We start from the raw sequence: 15936 nt of genomic DNA on the forward strand, positions 1-15936 counted from the left end.
ATATTCTCTTTGATGGAAACTGATTATTAAAATAGTTGTTTTATATTCTGACAATCAACTAATCATTCGACTTCTAGCTTTGATATTAATAATATAAGTTAATATTTGTATGCATACCAACAGGACATTTTACAGCAGTCAAACCTCCTGCATGTTTCTGTGGGGACTCAGATATTACTGAAGTATCCTTCTGAAGTAGATTTTAACAGAATTGTGGATGTTTAGCCTCAATAAATGCAGAATCTTTCAGAGTGAGCTGCTGTTGATGGAGCCCACTGAACCGGAGGCATCATGGACGCCGTGGCCTGCAGAGACGACCTGATAACTTCAGCAGGACGGATGCAGTGGAGGAGGAAGGTGGACGTGTGGAGAGGCTCGGAGGAGGATGAAGGGCTGGTGGAGATGCTGCTCCGAGGCAAAGCCCCGTGGGGCTTCACCCTGAGGGGCGGCACCGAGCACAGAGAGCCTCTGGTCGTCACAAAGGTAAGAGAGAGTTTTACAGCTATAAAGATGAACAACACTCAGCCCTGTGTTCAGTGATATGAATCATCATATCGCTTCATGTTTCACAGTCAGTCCTGCCCAAAAGCCCAAGATGTTCACTTTACTATGATATATGACAAAGACATCATTGTGTAAATGCGTTGAGTGTTTGTAAAATAAACCCTAATAAAAGACCTGGCAGAGCTCATGAGGATTATATGAGGATTATAATGTACATTCTGAATGTAATGCAACATACCGGGAACCTTTCCCGCCTGCCGTTATAGCTGGTAAACGGTGCAACTACCTCAGGTTACAGGAGGAACAGGATTTAATATTTAATCAGAGCGCTCAGGTTGCCGGCCTCCACGTCAGGATGAAAGTCAGACGTCCACCTTAAAAGATGGCTGAGAAAAGAAATAGAAATGGTTGTTGCAGCCATTCAAAACCAGCAGAAAGCTTTCTGTAACTCCTACCTTCTAATGCATCGTATGTACAACGTTAAGTCAGTAAAGGAGCCTTCAGATCCACTGCATTTCAATGCCCTGACTGTATGTGGTGTGTGTGTGTGTGTGTGTGTGTGTGTGTGTGTTCAGGTGGAGGAGGGCAGCGTGGCGGCGGCAGTCTGTCTCCAGGCCGGCGATGAGATGGTGAGCGTGAACGCGGTTCCCCTCAGTGGCTCCCGTCAGGAGGCCATCTGTCTGGTGAAGAGCTCTCACAAGACCCTGACCCTGGTGGTCCGAAGGTACGACAACAGCAGACATGAATACCTTTAGTTAGAGAAAACAAGCGGCATCTAAGATAGAATCAGGAACTATCTGATGAAAGAACAAATACAAGAGTATAAATCGGACCAGTCAGATGAACTTAAACGACACATTTTGGTGCCTTGCATCTTATAAACGTTTGAAGAGAAAATGTCGAAGAAGTAACACCCCTGACATCGCATCATGCGTCTTCACCAACCATTCATTCTTGTGTTGAGGGTTCAGAGAAGGCCGAGCCGTCCTCACACACGGGCCTCTCGCTGCTTGTTTGAGGGTGAAACAAAAGCAGGTATTGTGGAGGCGACACTGTTAAAGAAACAATACATTGAAGAAGAATTCATCATGAGGTTCCTTTGTTCAACACAGACGTATGTTTAAAAGTTGTTCCGCGGCTTCAGTCCAGCACATCTTGCAGCGTGTATCCACAGAATGGCGCTCTGATGGATTTAGCGCCACCTTGTGGAGGTTTGAGCCAATTGTGTTGTTTTGTGTCCTGAAGGAACATTTTGATCATCAGCACCAAATACTTTCACAGTGACGGCCTTCTAAGTGAGGATATATTTGTTTTTACTCTCTTAACTCTGAATTATGTCCCGGTGTTTGGGTTACTACTCTGATAACGATCAAAGCTTTTCAGGCCGTTGTGCTGATGAGTGAAATGCGTAGATTCTACTCCACAGATCTTTCTTTTATATTCTGGTGAAGATCCAAAACGGGGACATTTTAAGGAATGCGAATAAAGTGATTTACAGAAATTCCGAGTTTTAAAAGGTTAAAGACCAGAATAATCTAATCTTATCACGTCTCGTTGCTTCATTGTTGTTTTTGTTCTGTGTTCATTTCCTCTGGGCCTCTCCACAGGAATAACTACCTGCTTCTTCTTTCCTACATGTGTTATCGATGTCCTGTACTGGCAGAATTATATGCTCGCTGGCAAATGGCAACAGAGTCTTACAGCCTGAATCCAATTACTAGTTGCAAAGCCACCATGGTGGGCTCAGAGCGGCTGAGTCGACAGGAGGCAAAGGTGGAGCAGTGGTGTGTTTTCACAAGCTGCTTCTGCTGAGGAAGCTCCGGCTGTGAGCGGGTTGAGAGAGCGAACGCCAGGCTCGTTTAGAGAGGAGACATTTCACGACTCCCACTGGGAGATGGTAGAGTCGCCCTGAGAGCTGCCTCAGTCCGGGCGTCCTCCCCTGTTTGCAGGAGGAGTGGTACGGCCCACGTTGCCTAGGTGAGTTGACACTGCTTAGTGGGATAGGCCATATCAGCAGAGCCCATTGTTTTCAGGGGCTTTGGCTACTCCAACGAGCACAGAGTGGACGCTCCTGTCTGCCTTTCTTCTTGCTCTGGACACGTTTGGTTTTTAGAAGACAAAAGAGAAGAGCTTCTCTCTCAGGTAATTTCTCTCTTTGTGTTCTCTTTTTATCAAGTGGCATTAAATCAGGAAGCGGTGTGCGAGCAGGCTTTCCTCGTCTATAAGACACATACAGGTTGAGAGGCATTTCCCCAGAAGGACCAGCTGTACATTTAAAAAGAAGAGCTGACTCACTGCTCTGATAGCGCTGAGGACGTATCTGAAGGTTGAGAAGAGATGGAGGACAACGTCAGAGCAGGTAAACGGATGTTCAAGTCTTTCTACGTGTCTCACTGATTCTTCATCTTTAGCAGAGATGCTCACGGTGAATTTACAAGGCAGGAAATCACTCTTACAGCTCTTTAACCTGCTGCCACACACACACACACACACACACACACACACACAGAGGATTCATTTCATTCACAGACTACAAAGCATGCAGATAATTATTATGAATGTCCTGGATCCAGATCTCACTCTGTCTTTGGATATGTGCACTAGACTTCTCTCCCTCTTCTAAATGCAGCAGTTTATGGGGAATAAGTCTGTTTTTGATATTGTCACTATCTCGCAATGCAGAGAAACCCTGAAAATCTTCATATTTAGCATAAATATTCAACATATTTCCCCACTTTCTTACCCTTCAATTGTGGCATTTTTCAATGTTTTCTATCATTTTTGAATTGATAATTTGAATCATAGTTTGTTGCAGTGTCGTGTGGTGAGGTTTATATACACAGATCAAAAAGCCATTGTTGGCTTGATGTCCGTGTAGATTTAGTGAGGACAGAGCCAGATGTTCCAGCTGTTGCTCATCTTCAGGTCTGCATTGTGTCAAAGTTCGTGCATGTTATTCCCTCCCTCCTCTTTTATTTTTCTGTTGCCGGTGCAGCAGTGGCACAGCGATAAGCCCAGCTGTGATGACGCTCGCACTTTCTATTGTGCCGTCGTGTTCGGAGCTCAGCGGGGTCGTCCTCGCAGGCTGCTGGATGTTTGGCCTCGGCCTTCTCTAAATATCTCACACATGCGCGTCGCTTCACTACTCGTGCATCACTGGATCGCCATAACTTGACTTCCCTTCAAACGCACATGATTTGTGTTTTGAACTACGAGTGTGCAGCCTCTCCTCCCCGGTGGAGGAGTTTCTTCATGGTGGAGTCGTCTCTCGGTGTCTGCCTCCTTCCTCCTTCCTCCTTCCTCCCCCTCAGCCTGACATTGCTGGTATCTCTCTAAACAGACTGTGACCCGGGCCACACATTCCTGTCTGTGCTATGTTTCCTGACAAGGACACTGAAGGAGATCTTCAGCAGAAAAACAGGGTTGTGAAATGGAGGGTGGTGATGGAATGCACAGACGTAAGATACCTGTTTGTCAGAATCTGATCGTCAGAGCCAAGTTTGAAATGTCAGAAATGTAACCAGAGCCACTTGAAATACGGTCGATCTCTGCAGCAGTAAGATATCTGAGCAAGTTCTCCGTCTACCATACAAAAGGAAGATTCAGCCTGAGAATCCTGCATTTGATTTGAACTTTTTGGTTAATCAGGATAGACTCTTAAGAACAAGGTCGACTCTTATAAAAGTGACTTGATAAGATCTGTAACTTCCTTGTTGTAAGGCTCATGCACAGCTTGTACTAGATTTGGCAGCAGAAGTGGTTGTTACATTTTTCTACTTTATTTTTATCTCTTTACCAACCGATGACTTTTGCTGTGTTCGCGTCCTGTTAGACTTTCCCAGCAGCCCCAGCGGCTCTGCAGGCACAGCAACTTGCAGCCCAAACACCAGATTACAGCAAGGACGCTGCAGAACAATAACTCCTCCCCGTCGCCTCAAATCCCCCTTCATAATCCCCGAGGAAATCTCCCCCGCAGCACAAGGTGCAGTGTGTTTGTGTTCATGCTGGGAGGAGGAGGAAGAGGAGGAAGAGGGGGCGGAGTCCTGTTCTCAGAGGCCTCGGGCTGGTGGGAGTCGTGGTGTCAAAGTGGATCTTTTCTTTGTGTTTCTGAAGGAGTCGGCTGTGCAGAAGTGAAGTGGAAGTGTCCTTTTTGAAACCAGGACTGATGTAGAGCACAAACAGAACTCTAAACGGTGTGAGGTAGTTGGTAAGTTTACACGATTTGTTGCTTCACTTCATTAAGAGACACCCAAACAGGTTGAGCTCCTTTCAACATGTTTATAATACAAATCAGCTTCTTTCAGGTATTTCTACTGAGCGTTCTTACTGCTCGTGTTAATAAATGAGGTTTTAATACTTAAATCATGGATGACTTAAAAATAAGATGTTTGATTGTTACTGTTTTTAATTCATTGATTCATCATTTAGTCAGAAGACGGTGAAAAATGAAGTTACTAAAACCCAAATGGATGAAGTTGAATGTCCTGTTTTGTTCGATCAACTGTTCAAAAGTAAAGTCTCTTCAGTTGATAATGATATGAAACGATGCGAGAGAAGCCAGAACCGGAGACTGTGTCGCAGAAATCACTCAATCGCTCTCAATGTTCTCTTTGGAGATAGGTCTTCTGTTGATCACCTGTTCAGTGCTTCCTGTATGGTGTCGATACAGAATGTACATTTATAGCGTCAGAAGTCTCTGAACAAACGTGGACTTATTCTCCTCCAGTTGTTTGAGCTCGTCATTCTCACTGCTGATACGTTTGAGTTCCTTTCTCACGGCACTTCTTCAGGTTTATCAAATGCTCTCGATGGCGAATGTTGGGTCAGCTGTGTTTCAGCTTCCTGTTCCTTTCTTCAGTGTGTGGTGGGAGTGAGCGGTGGCGTCTCCTCCTGTGGAGTATCTGACAGAGCAGCTGTATCCCCTGACAATAGACCTTCGGCGCTTTAGAAAAAGTGACATTTGCATTTCTATTGTGCAGGAGTTTGTTTGGAGGCAACTCTCACTTTGTGTGTCGCACTGAGCAAAGAGAGGTTTATTCAGTTGAAGTAACAGTAGTGAAAATAAAAGCAAACCTGAATAGAAACGTATCCTTTTACAATCCTTTTGGTTTTTATCTCGGTACACAAAACACACAATTTTACATTTATAATTTCCAAGAAAAGAGCAGATATGAAACGGTGAATTCAGAGGAAGGCTCCAATAAAAATATGAATAAGCCGAGTAATTGCAGGTAAATGATTACAGTATTTGGTACACCTCCATTCGTGTTTTAGTCAACTGAGCATGCAAAGACTGTACCATGCAAGCATACGATTCAACAACATCCCTTATTCTTTTGACTTTCTGTTTGTTGTAATTATGTAAAATAAGAATCAATTTTTGCTGAATAGCAAAATCCACAAAGCTTTAAACCACAACAGTGCCATTCAGTTGATTGGTACCAAATATCTCTTCTGTCTCTTGAGGTATTACACGCAGGAAATCAGACAGTGGAAGTATTGTTAGTCAGAAAGAAGTACTTTCTTCATTGGACTCTGACTCCTGAGATGGCTAACGTAGACGTATCTCTGGCTGCATTCCTTCAGCGAAGGAATGCAGCGTCTCAATCCAAGCAAATTAAATCTCATTTGGTTGCGATATTTCACATCCACCTGACACTTGAACTTGGGAAATAACACTGAATGATACTGTTTTTAAAAAATGATCACAGTCTAGTTTAAGAGCTTTCATTTTGTACCATGACCGAAATGTAAGCTACACATTAGAACTTGTTTGAAAGGGAGGTTATGGTGGTTGTGGATCCGTCTCACAACATTTTCCAAAAGCTAAGCAGTTAAGCTGCGTCTGGGCCATATGGCTGGGTCAGATCCGTCTCCTCCTGTTGTCAAAGCCCTTCAAAATAAGAGGTTCCACCCAACAGACAACAGGACGTTTCCAGCCTGCTTGGACATCATTCTCCATGATTTGATCCAAACTGCAGCGACATGTCGGAATTTCAAAAACACAGATTGTCCTAATGAGGGAGCAGTAGTTCAATGCAACATCAGACATCATTAGAGGGGCGTCATCATCAGCAGAGGGCTGGTTTGTCTTACGTTTGCCTTTTTCAGTTGGCAGCTGTCTAACTTCAGGCCCTCAGCAGATCTCTGCTTCAGAAAGAAGAGGATTGTATTATTCGATGTCTTGTCATGTGTCTTGACGCTGACTTTACCTCCTACCCCTTCTCCTCTTTCTCCTTCCTTCACTCGCTGCCCATCAGGGCTAACATGGTTGATGTTGTATCACCACACACAATGCCGTCAGAAACCGAGGTTCGTGTGGCGAGGAGCTTCCTCGCCAAGATTTTGCGAAGCTCGATGAGGTACCGTCAGCCAGCCTCGTGTCATTGTGTTTGCTGGTAGTTCTCCGTGAACATATAAGTGATGGAGTCTGTGCGTTGTGCTCCTTCCTTCCCTTGTATTCTGTGTAAGACGTATTATTCATAAGTGTGCTGCTTGTCCAAACCTTTAGTCGTGTTCGTCCCGGTGATGTTCAGCCTCCTCAGCTTTTGGTTGTTTTTCATGTCATGAAGCTGATGTGTTGTAATATTATTTCTCTTGTTTAATATGTTGTGTTCTTTTTCAACATGCTCTCCAGGAAAAACCGCTTCAAAGAGTACGTACGAGTTTGGTGATGTTATCAGTTTAGCTTTAGCTTCGATAATCTAACAAAACATGAGAAATCATTTAGATTTCCAGGCCTGACGACTGATCAATATTGTTTTGGGATCTGACTCTTCATCTGCTAATGTTTTATCTCCTGTACAAACAACTTGTTCAACGGATATGTATTTGTTGCTGAAGCAGGAATATTGAACATTATTAAAGAAACCCCTGAGTGACGGTGGACCCTTGAAGGAGAATCATCGGGGTGCCAACATGCTTGGAATTGTTTTTTTTACCATTAAAGTCTGCAGCTGAAATGTCAAATACTCCCTTGATTCAAGTGTTTGGTTGCCTCTGTGCCTCGCAGGAAGAATGAGCCCAACTCACGCCCCCATTCCTGGCACTCCTCCAAACTGACAGAAGAGGAGTCGGAGGCCGCCAGGCGAGACGCCGCCACGGCACCTGCCTGGCAGCCAGAACATGAAGCAAGGTGAGACACCGGGCTTCTCTTTCTCAGCGTTCAACAGGGCAGAATAGATTGTTTGTTGTGTGAAGGATATTCTTTCTTCTCTCTCATTTTCTTTCTGACGATACACACCAGGGCCAAAGAGTGGTCCAATCAAGAGGACCAGAACTCCCAGTGTCAGCCAACCAGCCAGCTGAGCTCACGGACCAACATGGAGAAAGTGGAGCGTCCCTCTCGTCCCTTCCCACCACGTCGTCTTTCCCCGAATAAATACATCAGCGGTGATGAGCCGCTCTGTGGACCAGGAGGCAAAAGAGACTCCGGGTTCAGCTGTTTCTCCATCACCTCCAGCCCTCCTGTTCATGACCACAGAACACCTGATAGGAAGGGTACCAGCACTGAAAACGTTTTCTTCAAGGGCCTTGAGCAGGCCGGTCCGCCTGCTGAGGCCCGGCCCAGATACCTGCAGCCGATGCTGGGGAACGGAGGCTGGGAGGGATCACGGGGCGAGGAGCAGTCTGCCTCTCGGGTCTCCGGCGCAGGCCCGCTGTGGCAGGTACCAGAGAAGAAGGACCAGCCTCCTCCCCCACAGCCTCCCCTGCGCAGTGACAGTTTTGCCGCCACAAAGGTGTTCCCGTACTCCGAAGGGCCTAGCGGTGCAGCAAAGACCCACGGCAGGTCTATTGAAAAACTGACAGAACATAACCTCAGATCTCAGCAGGAGAAAACCTCAGAGGCGAGACGGAGCTTCAACCCCCTGCCCACCAAAGACTTCCTCCATCCCAACACGGCGGCTGACCACAACCAGCTGCACCCCAACAAACTCTTCTCGCTGTCCAGCAATGATGTCAGACAGTCTCATTACACCCAGCCGCCTGCCCACCAGAGGCAATCCAGTGACGAAAGTCCCTTCTGCATGCAGACCAGGTCAGCACCTCCTACCAAGATTCAGAGTGTAGGGAGCTACTATCGCAGCCTCCAGGATCTGCCCACAAACATCTTCAGCCGGAAACACGTCAGGCACTCCACAGCATCCATGGCGAGTTGTGCTGCAAACCCAAACCAGGAGAACGGGGGGCACAACAGATACTACGGTCTGGCAGGCAAGCATTCGGTTCAGACTGCTGAGCTCCAGGTTAGGCACGGCAAAGTAGAGGTCCGGAGGGCGGAAATGGAGAAACCGCAACGGGTAAACGACAATGAACCAGGCTACCAGAGTTCCTTGAAGACCAACGGTAAGACAAAATACTCTCTACCTCAGTCGCAGCTGCCTTACAGTGAGAATAAGGAGCGCAGTGGCCCTTCCCATCTGGGGAACGGTCTACATTTTGACCGCCAAACCTCTGAACCTTCTGTTCGAAGCTCGGAGGATGCTGCAAAGAGAGGTGAAGGGCACGCGAATGACACGAAAAGACACGTCGCAGCACATCAAAGTAACGATCTTAAGGTCGGTCTTTCACGGCACCGAGACCCTTGGGTGCCGCAAGAAGACCACCGAATATCCCCCCTGAAAACCCCACTCCTCCACTCCCTGGCCCAGGAGAGTAGGAGTCTGGCCGCGAGGCAACCAGCAGCTACGACCACGGGCGCAACACAGGATGCCGGTGACACCATGGCCGCCAGCAGTGGAAAATCGAATCGCCGCAGCGACCGTTATGCCACCACCCTCCGCAATGAGATCCAGCAGAAGCGAGCCCAGCTGCAAAAGAGCCGCAGCGCTGCAACCCTGACATGCGATGATGAGGATGAGGAGTGGAGATCCACGAAGACATCCATGTCTTCTGCTGTCTCCTTCTCCAACACTTACAAGGACCACCTGAAAGAGGCGCAGGCCAGGGTCCTCCAGGCCACCTCCTTCCAGAGACGGGACCTGGAGCCTCTTGGACCAGAGGCGCCGGTGGTTAAAACCTCCAATGGACGCGTTAGAGGACGTAAACGCTTCCCCCTGGCCAAGAGGATGCACTCCTTCTCAGAGCCTGACAAGATAGACAAAGTGGGAGTGGAGGGAGAACCTCAGACAGGGTCTTTCGGAGAGCGGAAGAAGTTCTTTGAGGCCAAACCGGCATTTTCCAGGCCCGTGCTGAAGTCCAGTCGGGGTGCAAACTTGAACGCGGACCTTTGTGAGATGGGCAAACCCAAAGAGAGAAGTCCCTGTGCAGAGGAGGAGGCTCACCCATCTGCAGAGCACCTCAGCCCTGGACACAAGCAGGTCTTGGTAGAGCAGCAGAGGCTTGGGACCTTCGCTGAGTACCAGGCTACGTGGAACAAACAGAAGAAGTCATCAGAGGCCAAGACGCAAGGGAGGTGTCACTCAGCGGAGAACATCTTGGATGCCGATGGTGAGGAGAAGGCTGTGTGCGTCCACGAGAGATCCCGATCTTCTCCCTCTGCAGACTTCTATACACAGGTGAGAATGAACGGGTGTTTGTGTAACTGAACGATGAGAGAAGTCTATTTCTTGAACCAAATGGAGGCAGGAGACCTGCTAACATGAGATGCTTCGTGGTGATGACACAACCTAAAGCTGTGTTTTGTTACGGTGTTAAGTCAGACTGGATGCTTTCATCGTGGCGCTTGTGAAGGGATTTGCAGAGTTAAGCAAAGAAGTCTTTGACCTTTCTTTTGCAGAATATTCCTTCGCAATGGCAAGACCCTGACAGCCAGCAGAGCAGTGCCGGGTAAGATTCAGGAATGCATATGAAGTTTCATTTGAGTGGTGTGATGTCAGAGCAGAGACGGAACAGTTTCTTTTCCCAGGTTTCCTCAGCTAAAAGGAAGATGTTATTATCTGTCACACGAGATCTCTTCCTAACATTATCTCTTGTTGAGGTGAACAGTATCTTCTGGAATCCTGTAAACGACGCCGACATTTACAAAAGTGTGCATTTACAGGTGATTTACAGCTGCTTTTGAAAATGAACAATTTTCAGTTTCGTTCATGGTCGCTTTCTCGGCTAAAAGTTGATCTTAATCGAACAGGACGGTAAGTTTGAAGAGGCCAAAGATATCTGATTATAGATATAGAATAATATTTCCTTTTAAAATCCAGTTTGTATGTCAGAGAATTAAATCCTGTAACTCGATGCGTGATGATACTTATTTAGAGGAAATGTTTCTTTAAATCTGACCGTGCCCTTATCTCCGTCTCTGCTCGGGTGTAATCCAAACAGTTTGGATTACACCCGTAGCTCAGGTTTCCTAAACTGTAACACACACACACACACACACACACACACACTCGCTGTGAACGCGCCTCGAAAGCCTCTGAACCAACAAGTGGTAAACAAACATGTTAGCGAGGCAAACATGGCGGTAAAGTAAATGAACAACCTCCTCGATTTTCGACACAGAGCTGCCAGAAAACTATTTCTGACTCTGAGTTGAGTTCTTTCCGGTGCCGCTGAACACACACTGTATCCATGAGGGCCTGTGTGTGAACCTTCTTGAGATGTCAATATATTCAACGTCTTTGAAAGTTATTCAAAACGGGTTTTTTAAAGGAGAAGTGCAGACTTCTTGCTCTACAAACAAACATCGTTGTTTGAACAGTTTCATAAAGGAAGACAATTGTTGAACCTCTTTTGTAACGAAGGTAAACATCTACTGATGCCGCTTGTCTTTACTTTCACCTCCTAGAGGAAAAACAGAGAGCAGGCTGCGATGCCAGCCCGACCGCAGCCCACAGTCGGCCCCGTCAGTCCCCAGAAACGAGGGCCTCGCCGACCACAGGACCAAACCAGACGCTGCCAGTCCCTCCCACACCACACACTCCTCTGGCCCTCGCAGCCTCAGCCCAGCATCCCAGTATCCAGCTCATCTTCCACAAACGAAGGGCCTCCTGCCTCCGCCCAGGCCCCATTTAGGCCCAGAAACCACATCCTCCTCCCAGGAACTCCTCGCTGGCGCCCGGGCAGACCCGACAGCGCTCCAGCCTCTGTCCGGCTGCAGCTCTGACAGCCAGCACCATGCGACTGCCCAGAACTCCTACGCTGGCCCCGCCCCGGCCAGCCCGCCTCACCTCAGCAGCACGTCCAGAGCCCACTTGAGCAGAGGAGGTGGAGACAGCGAGGTGGAGAAGGAGCTACCGCAGCCACCTTCCTCTTCTTCGCTGCTCTCTTCCTGGACGGCTGCTGCACGGTCTCCCTCTCCACAGTTTGCACCGCTGAGACTGACCGACAGGCCGCCGGCCGTGCGGGACGACTCGTCTCTCGGGTAAGCCACTTGGCAAAAAGGGCTTCCTGTTTTACTCACCGCCCCTCGTTACGTAAAGCTTTTCTCTTCTAGTAGAGGGGAAAGATGATCGTCCAGTTAGAATGTATTATGTTCCCAAAACAAGACTTTAGGTTGAACTTGAAAAATGTGAAATTTACAGCAACTTAAACGCAGCATGTTGGGAATATATTAACTTAAGAGAAGCGCTAACATGATGAGGACCACACATTTAGAATACAATGGTCTCCATTGCCAGAATCACATGTTTTTAGATGTTTGAGATTAGAAGATGAATAATTTCAGGCTTTAACACTGAAATCTGTTTCCTGTCCAGGTCAGAAAATGATTTGACGCTCCTGGCTGAGATGGATTTGAACAGTCCGGTGAGGAAGGTCCCGGTGAGGATCGTCCACGCCGAGTCCAGCTCGGACCGTGAGGGCCGGGCCTACCTGCCTCAGAGCAGCGAGACCCGCAGCGCCTTTGAGCTTCCGGTCCACGTCCCCTCCCTGAGCACCACGCAGCGCCAGGCCTCGTCCCTGTTCAGCGCTTACACCCGCCAGGACCCGGCTCAGGCTTCAGTCTCAGTCCGGGAGTCGAGTCCAGCAGGGGTTCAGCGCTCAGAGGAGGACGCCAAGAGAGAGGAGCTGGCCAGGGACATCATGGGAAAAGACAAGTCCCTGGTGGACATCTTGGACCAGAGTGGCAGGAGGACCACCATGGACCTGATGGAAGGACTCTTCCCCACGGAGGAGCAGGTCCTGGAGGGGAGCCACCAGCGCAGGAGGGCCTCCTCTGGCTCCAGACTGCCCACCTCATCCCCCAGGAGCATGGACAGGTGGGACATTTAACAAGCGCAGCCAGGAGTACCAACATGCTTTCAATCATTGATTAACCGTTCACCTATTTTGTGATTTCATTTCAGAATCGGAATAGAGATCAACATGATGTGAGCTTCTCTGGCATTTAATCAATTATAAATCTAAAGGAAAACCTTACGGTGTCTAAATATTATTTAACAAAAGAAACACCCGGGAAATGAATAATTAAATGAACAAACTCGGTGTTAGACTCATAAAAGTGTTCCAGTCCAGCCTGTCCCACCTCTATCAGCCTGCCCTCTGGTGGACAAATGTCTCATTACAGTTATCTTCTTCATTCAACATGACTTCTCTAACAAGTAGATCATAAATACAGTTAGAAAAGGTGGAATTAATTAAAGCAAAATTGTAAGAATAAGCTGTGTGTGTGTCTCTCAGGAGGGAGGATGAGGACTTGCCTGCATCAGCTGCAGCCTCCCTGGTCCCCAGCTCCTCCTACTACAACACATCGGCTCCCAAAGCCGAGCTCCTCATCAAGATGAAGGACATGCAGGAGCAGCTGGAGGAGCAGGACTCTGAGGACGAGCTGGACGTCGACCTCGCCGGTAAAAAGGTGAAGACAGTATGTGGTATTTTATAACAGCCTAAATCACTCATTCTCTACAGATATTTGCTTTTGAATTTGTGTTGCCGTACAGTAGTTTTAATGCTCTGCATGTGTTTTCTTCAAAATCACCAGCAAGAGCTGATCTCCAGCCTGGCCAGGAAGCTGGAGGTGCTGCGGGAGGCCCGGCACAGCCTGCAGGAGGACGTGGAGGACAACGAGGCGCTGGGCCGGGAGGTGGAGGCCACCGTGCAGCGTCTCTGTCAGGCCAACCAGCTCGACAAGTTCTGCATGTTCGTGGGCGACCTGGACAAGGTGGTGAGCCTGCTGCTGTCGCTGTCTGGGCGGCTCGCCCGGGTGGAGAACGCTCTCAACACCCTGGAGGACGAGGCCTCGCCAGAGGAGAAGGTAACAGCCGAGGGCAGGGAAAACACTGAATCTGTTGAGATATGTACTGATTCATGCCTCATATCAATCATTCATCAGCGAACCCTGACAGAGAAGCGTAAGCTGCTGATGCAGCAGCACGAAGACGCCAAGGAGCTGAAGGAGAACCTGGACCGTCGGGAGCGGCTGGTGTCCGGCATCATGGAGGCCCACCTGGACACGGAAAGCCTGGACGACTACCGGCACTTTGTGAAGATGAAGTCAGCCCTCATCATCGAGCAGCGCAAACTGGAGGACAAGATCAAGCTGGGCGAGGAGCAGCTGAAGTGCCTGGTGGACAGTCTGCCGCTGGAGCAGAGGCCGCTGTTCTGATACCGTTCACCTGGAAAAGCATCCGGTTCTTCTGGATCAATGGAGGCCCATTTGAAGGAGCTACATGTAGCATTTTGATATGAACGTCTTTGTTAAATTGTTCATGTTTGAGGGCATTTCATGCCAGTGGTACTGTTTTTCAGATATGAATACTACATTACCCATGTGGCCCTTTTTAACCAAATGGTTGCAGGATCAAAGGAGCCGCAGCAACTAAATTGGGTCTATTTGACCTAAAGTAGAGTAAACAACGGCGGCTTCCTCGAGGCCCAATTTTTGCACGATGACTAGACAAGAACACAGACGTTGTGTTGTCATTTGTTTCTTCTGCTTTGGTATGCATCTGTATTAATGATTGAATAAACTAGACTTCCTGAGTTCCTTAAAAGGTCGAAGGTTCCTAAAAAACGTTCACAGTAACAATGTATTCTATTGACTGAGGAGGATAAACACAATATGTAATGTTCTCTTTCAGTCCTTCTCCAGTCGGCTGCACCAGAAACTCTTAATATAAATATTAATCCCCAAAATGTACATTTAGTCCAGAGTTTAGCATTTTAAAGTCATTGTACTCGTGGTTCACTGATGTTTTATAACATTTTATATTCCTCTTTTGGAGGCGTTTTATCTCCGTTTACTCCAAGATGAATGTTTAATACTCAAACACTGATTTTAGATGGTTAAAACTTTGATCAGAATCATATTTTATTGTTTATGTATTTACATTTCGACACCCCTCCAGAGATGAGAGTTAAGAGAAAAGCAGCAATAGAAAAGTCAAACACACAAACCAGATGTTCTCAACCTTATCTTAGTGTTTCTGGCCCCGCTTCATTATCTTAGTGTTTCTGGCCCCGCTTCATTATCTTAGTGTTTCTGGCCCCGCTTCATTATCTTAGTGTTTCTGGCCCCGCTTCATTATCTTAGTGTTTCTGGCCCCGCTTCATTATCTTAGTGTTTCTGGCCCCGCTTCATTATCTTAGTGTTTCTGGCCCCGCTTCGTTATCTTAGTGTTTCTAGCCCCGCTTCATTATCTTAGTGTTTCTAGCCCCGCTTCATTATCTTAGTGTTTCTAGCCCCGCTTCATTATCTTAGTGTTTCTGGCCCCGCTTCATTATCTTAGTGTTTCTGGCCCCGCTTCATTGTCTTAGTGTTTCTGGCCCCGCTTCGTTATCTTAGTGTTTCTGGCCCCGCTTCGTTATCTTAGTGTTTCTAGCCCCGCTTCATTATCTTGGTGTTTCTGGCCCCGCTTCATTATCTTAGTGTTTCTGGCCCCGCTTCATTATCTTAGTGTTTCTGGCCCCGCTTCGTTATCTTAGTGTTTCTAGCCCCGCTTCATTATCTTAGTGTTTCTGGCCCCGCTTCGTTATCTTAGTGTTTCTAGCCCCGCTTCGTTATCTTAGTGTTTCTAGCCCCGCTTCATTATCTTAGTGTTTCTGGCCCCGCTTCATTATCTTAGTGTTTCCGGCCCCGCTTCGTTATCTTAGTGTTTCCGGCCCCGCTTCGTCATCTTGGTGTTTCTGAATTGTTGTATTTAATATGCATCATGAGCTGCATGTGGCTGGGTTTGTAATTCATGACCACCAGGTGTGTTTTAAGTTGTATCGATATCTCTTCGTAATTTATTGGCAGCCTTTTTGAAAGCTTCTATGGAGAAAGGGGAATTGTTTCCCCAGGAATTTATTTTCACTTATTTTTAGTTTTCTGACAAAATGAAGAGTTTGATTCCTGTTGAACCTCCTGACAGCCATGATATCAAGTTAGAGCTCCTGCTTTCACAACAAAGCATCTCTTTCTATAAGGGTCGATTTTTACAGAGCATCTCCTTCTGGAGTGACTTCTCTAAAGGACTGAGGCACAGCTGGTGTTTCTGTGGAGGTTCATCGAACAGTTAGCACTTTACTCTCTGGTTTGACTGTATATTTATT

At 47.4% G+C, this 15936-nt stretch overlaps 1 protein-coding gene across 1 annotated transcript; it reads left to right on the forward strand.

Moving 5' to 3' along the window:
- Nucleotides 1-291: 291 nt before the first annotated feature.
- LOC306797020 (protein Shroom2-like) lies at nucleotides 292-14943 on the forward strand (the record flags this gene model as incomplete). The annotated part of the gene is made up of 10 exons (XM_079296178.1): nucleotides 292-483; nucleotides 1080-1228; nucleotides 7517-7639; nucleotides 7751-10022; nucleotides 10244-10293; nucleotides 11252-11827; nucleotides 12162-12662; nucleotides 13084-13258; nucleotides 13385-13657; nucleotides 13736-14943. The coding sequence occupies 10 exons, from the start codon at nucleotides 292-294 to the stop codon at nucleotides 14006-14008; spliced, it is 4584 nt and encodes a 1527-aa protein (XP_079152304.1). The 3' UTR covers nucleotides 14009-14943.
- Between the last annotated feature and the right edge of the window lie 993 nt (nucleotides 14944-15936).

Source organism: Melanostigma gelatinosum (genome assembly GCF_949748355.1).
Source record: "Melanostigma gelatinosum genome assembly, chromosome: 24".
Lineage (NCBI taxonomy): Eukaryota > Metazoa > Chordata > Actinopteri > Perciformes > Zoarcidae > Melanostigma > Melanostigma gelatinosum.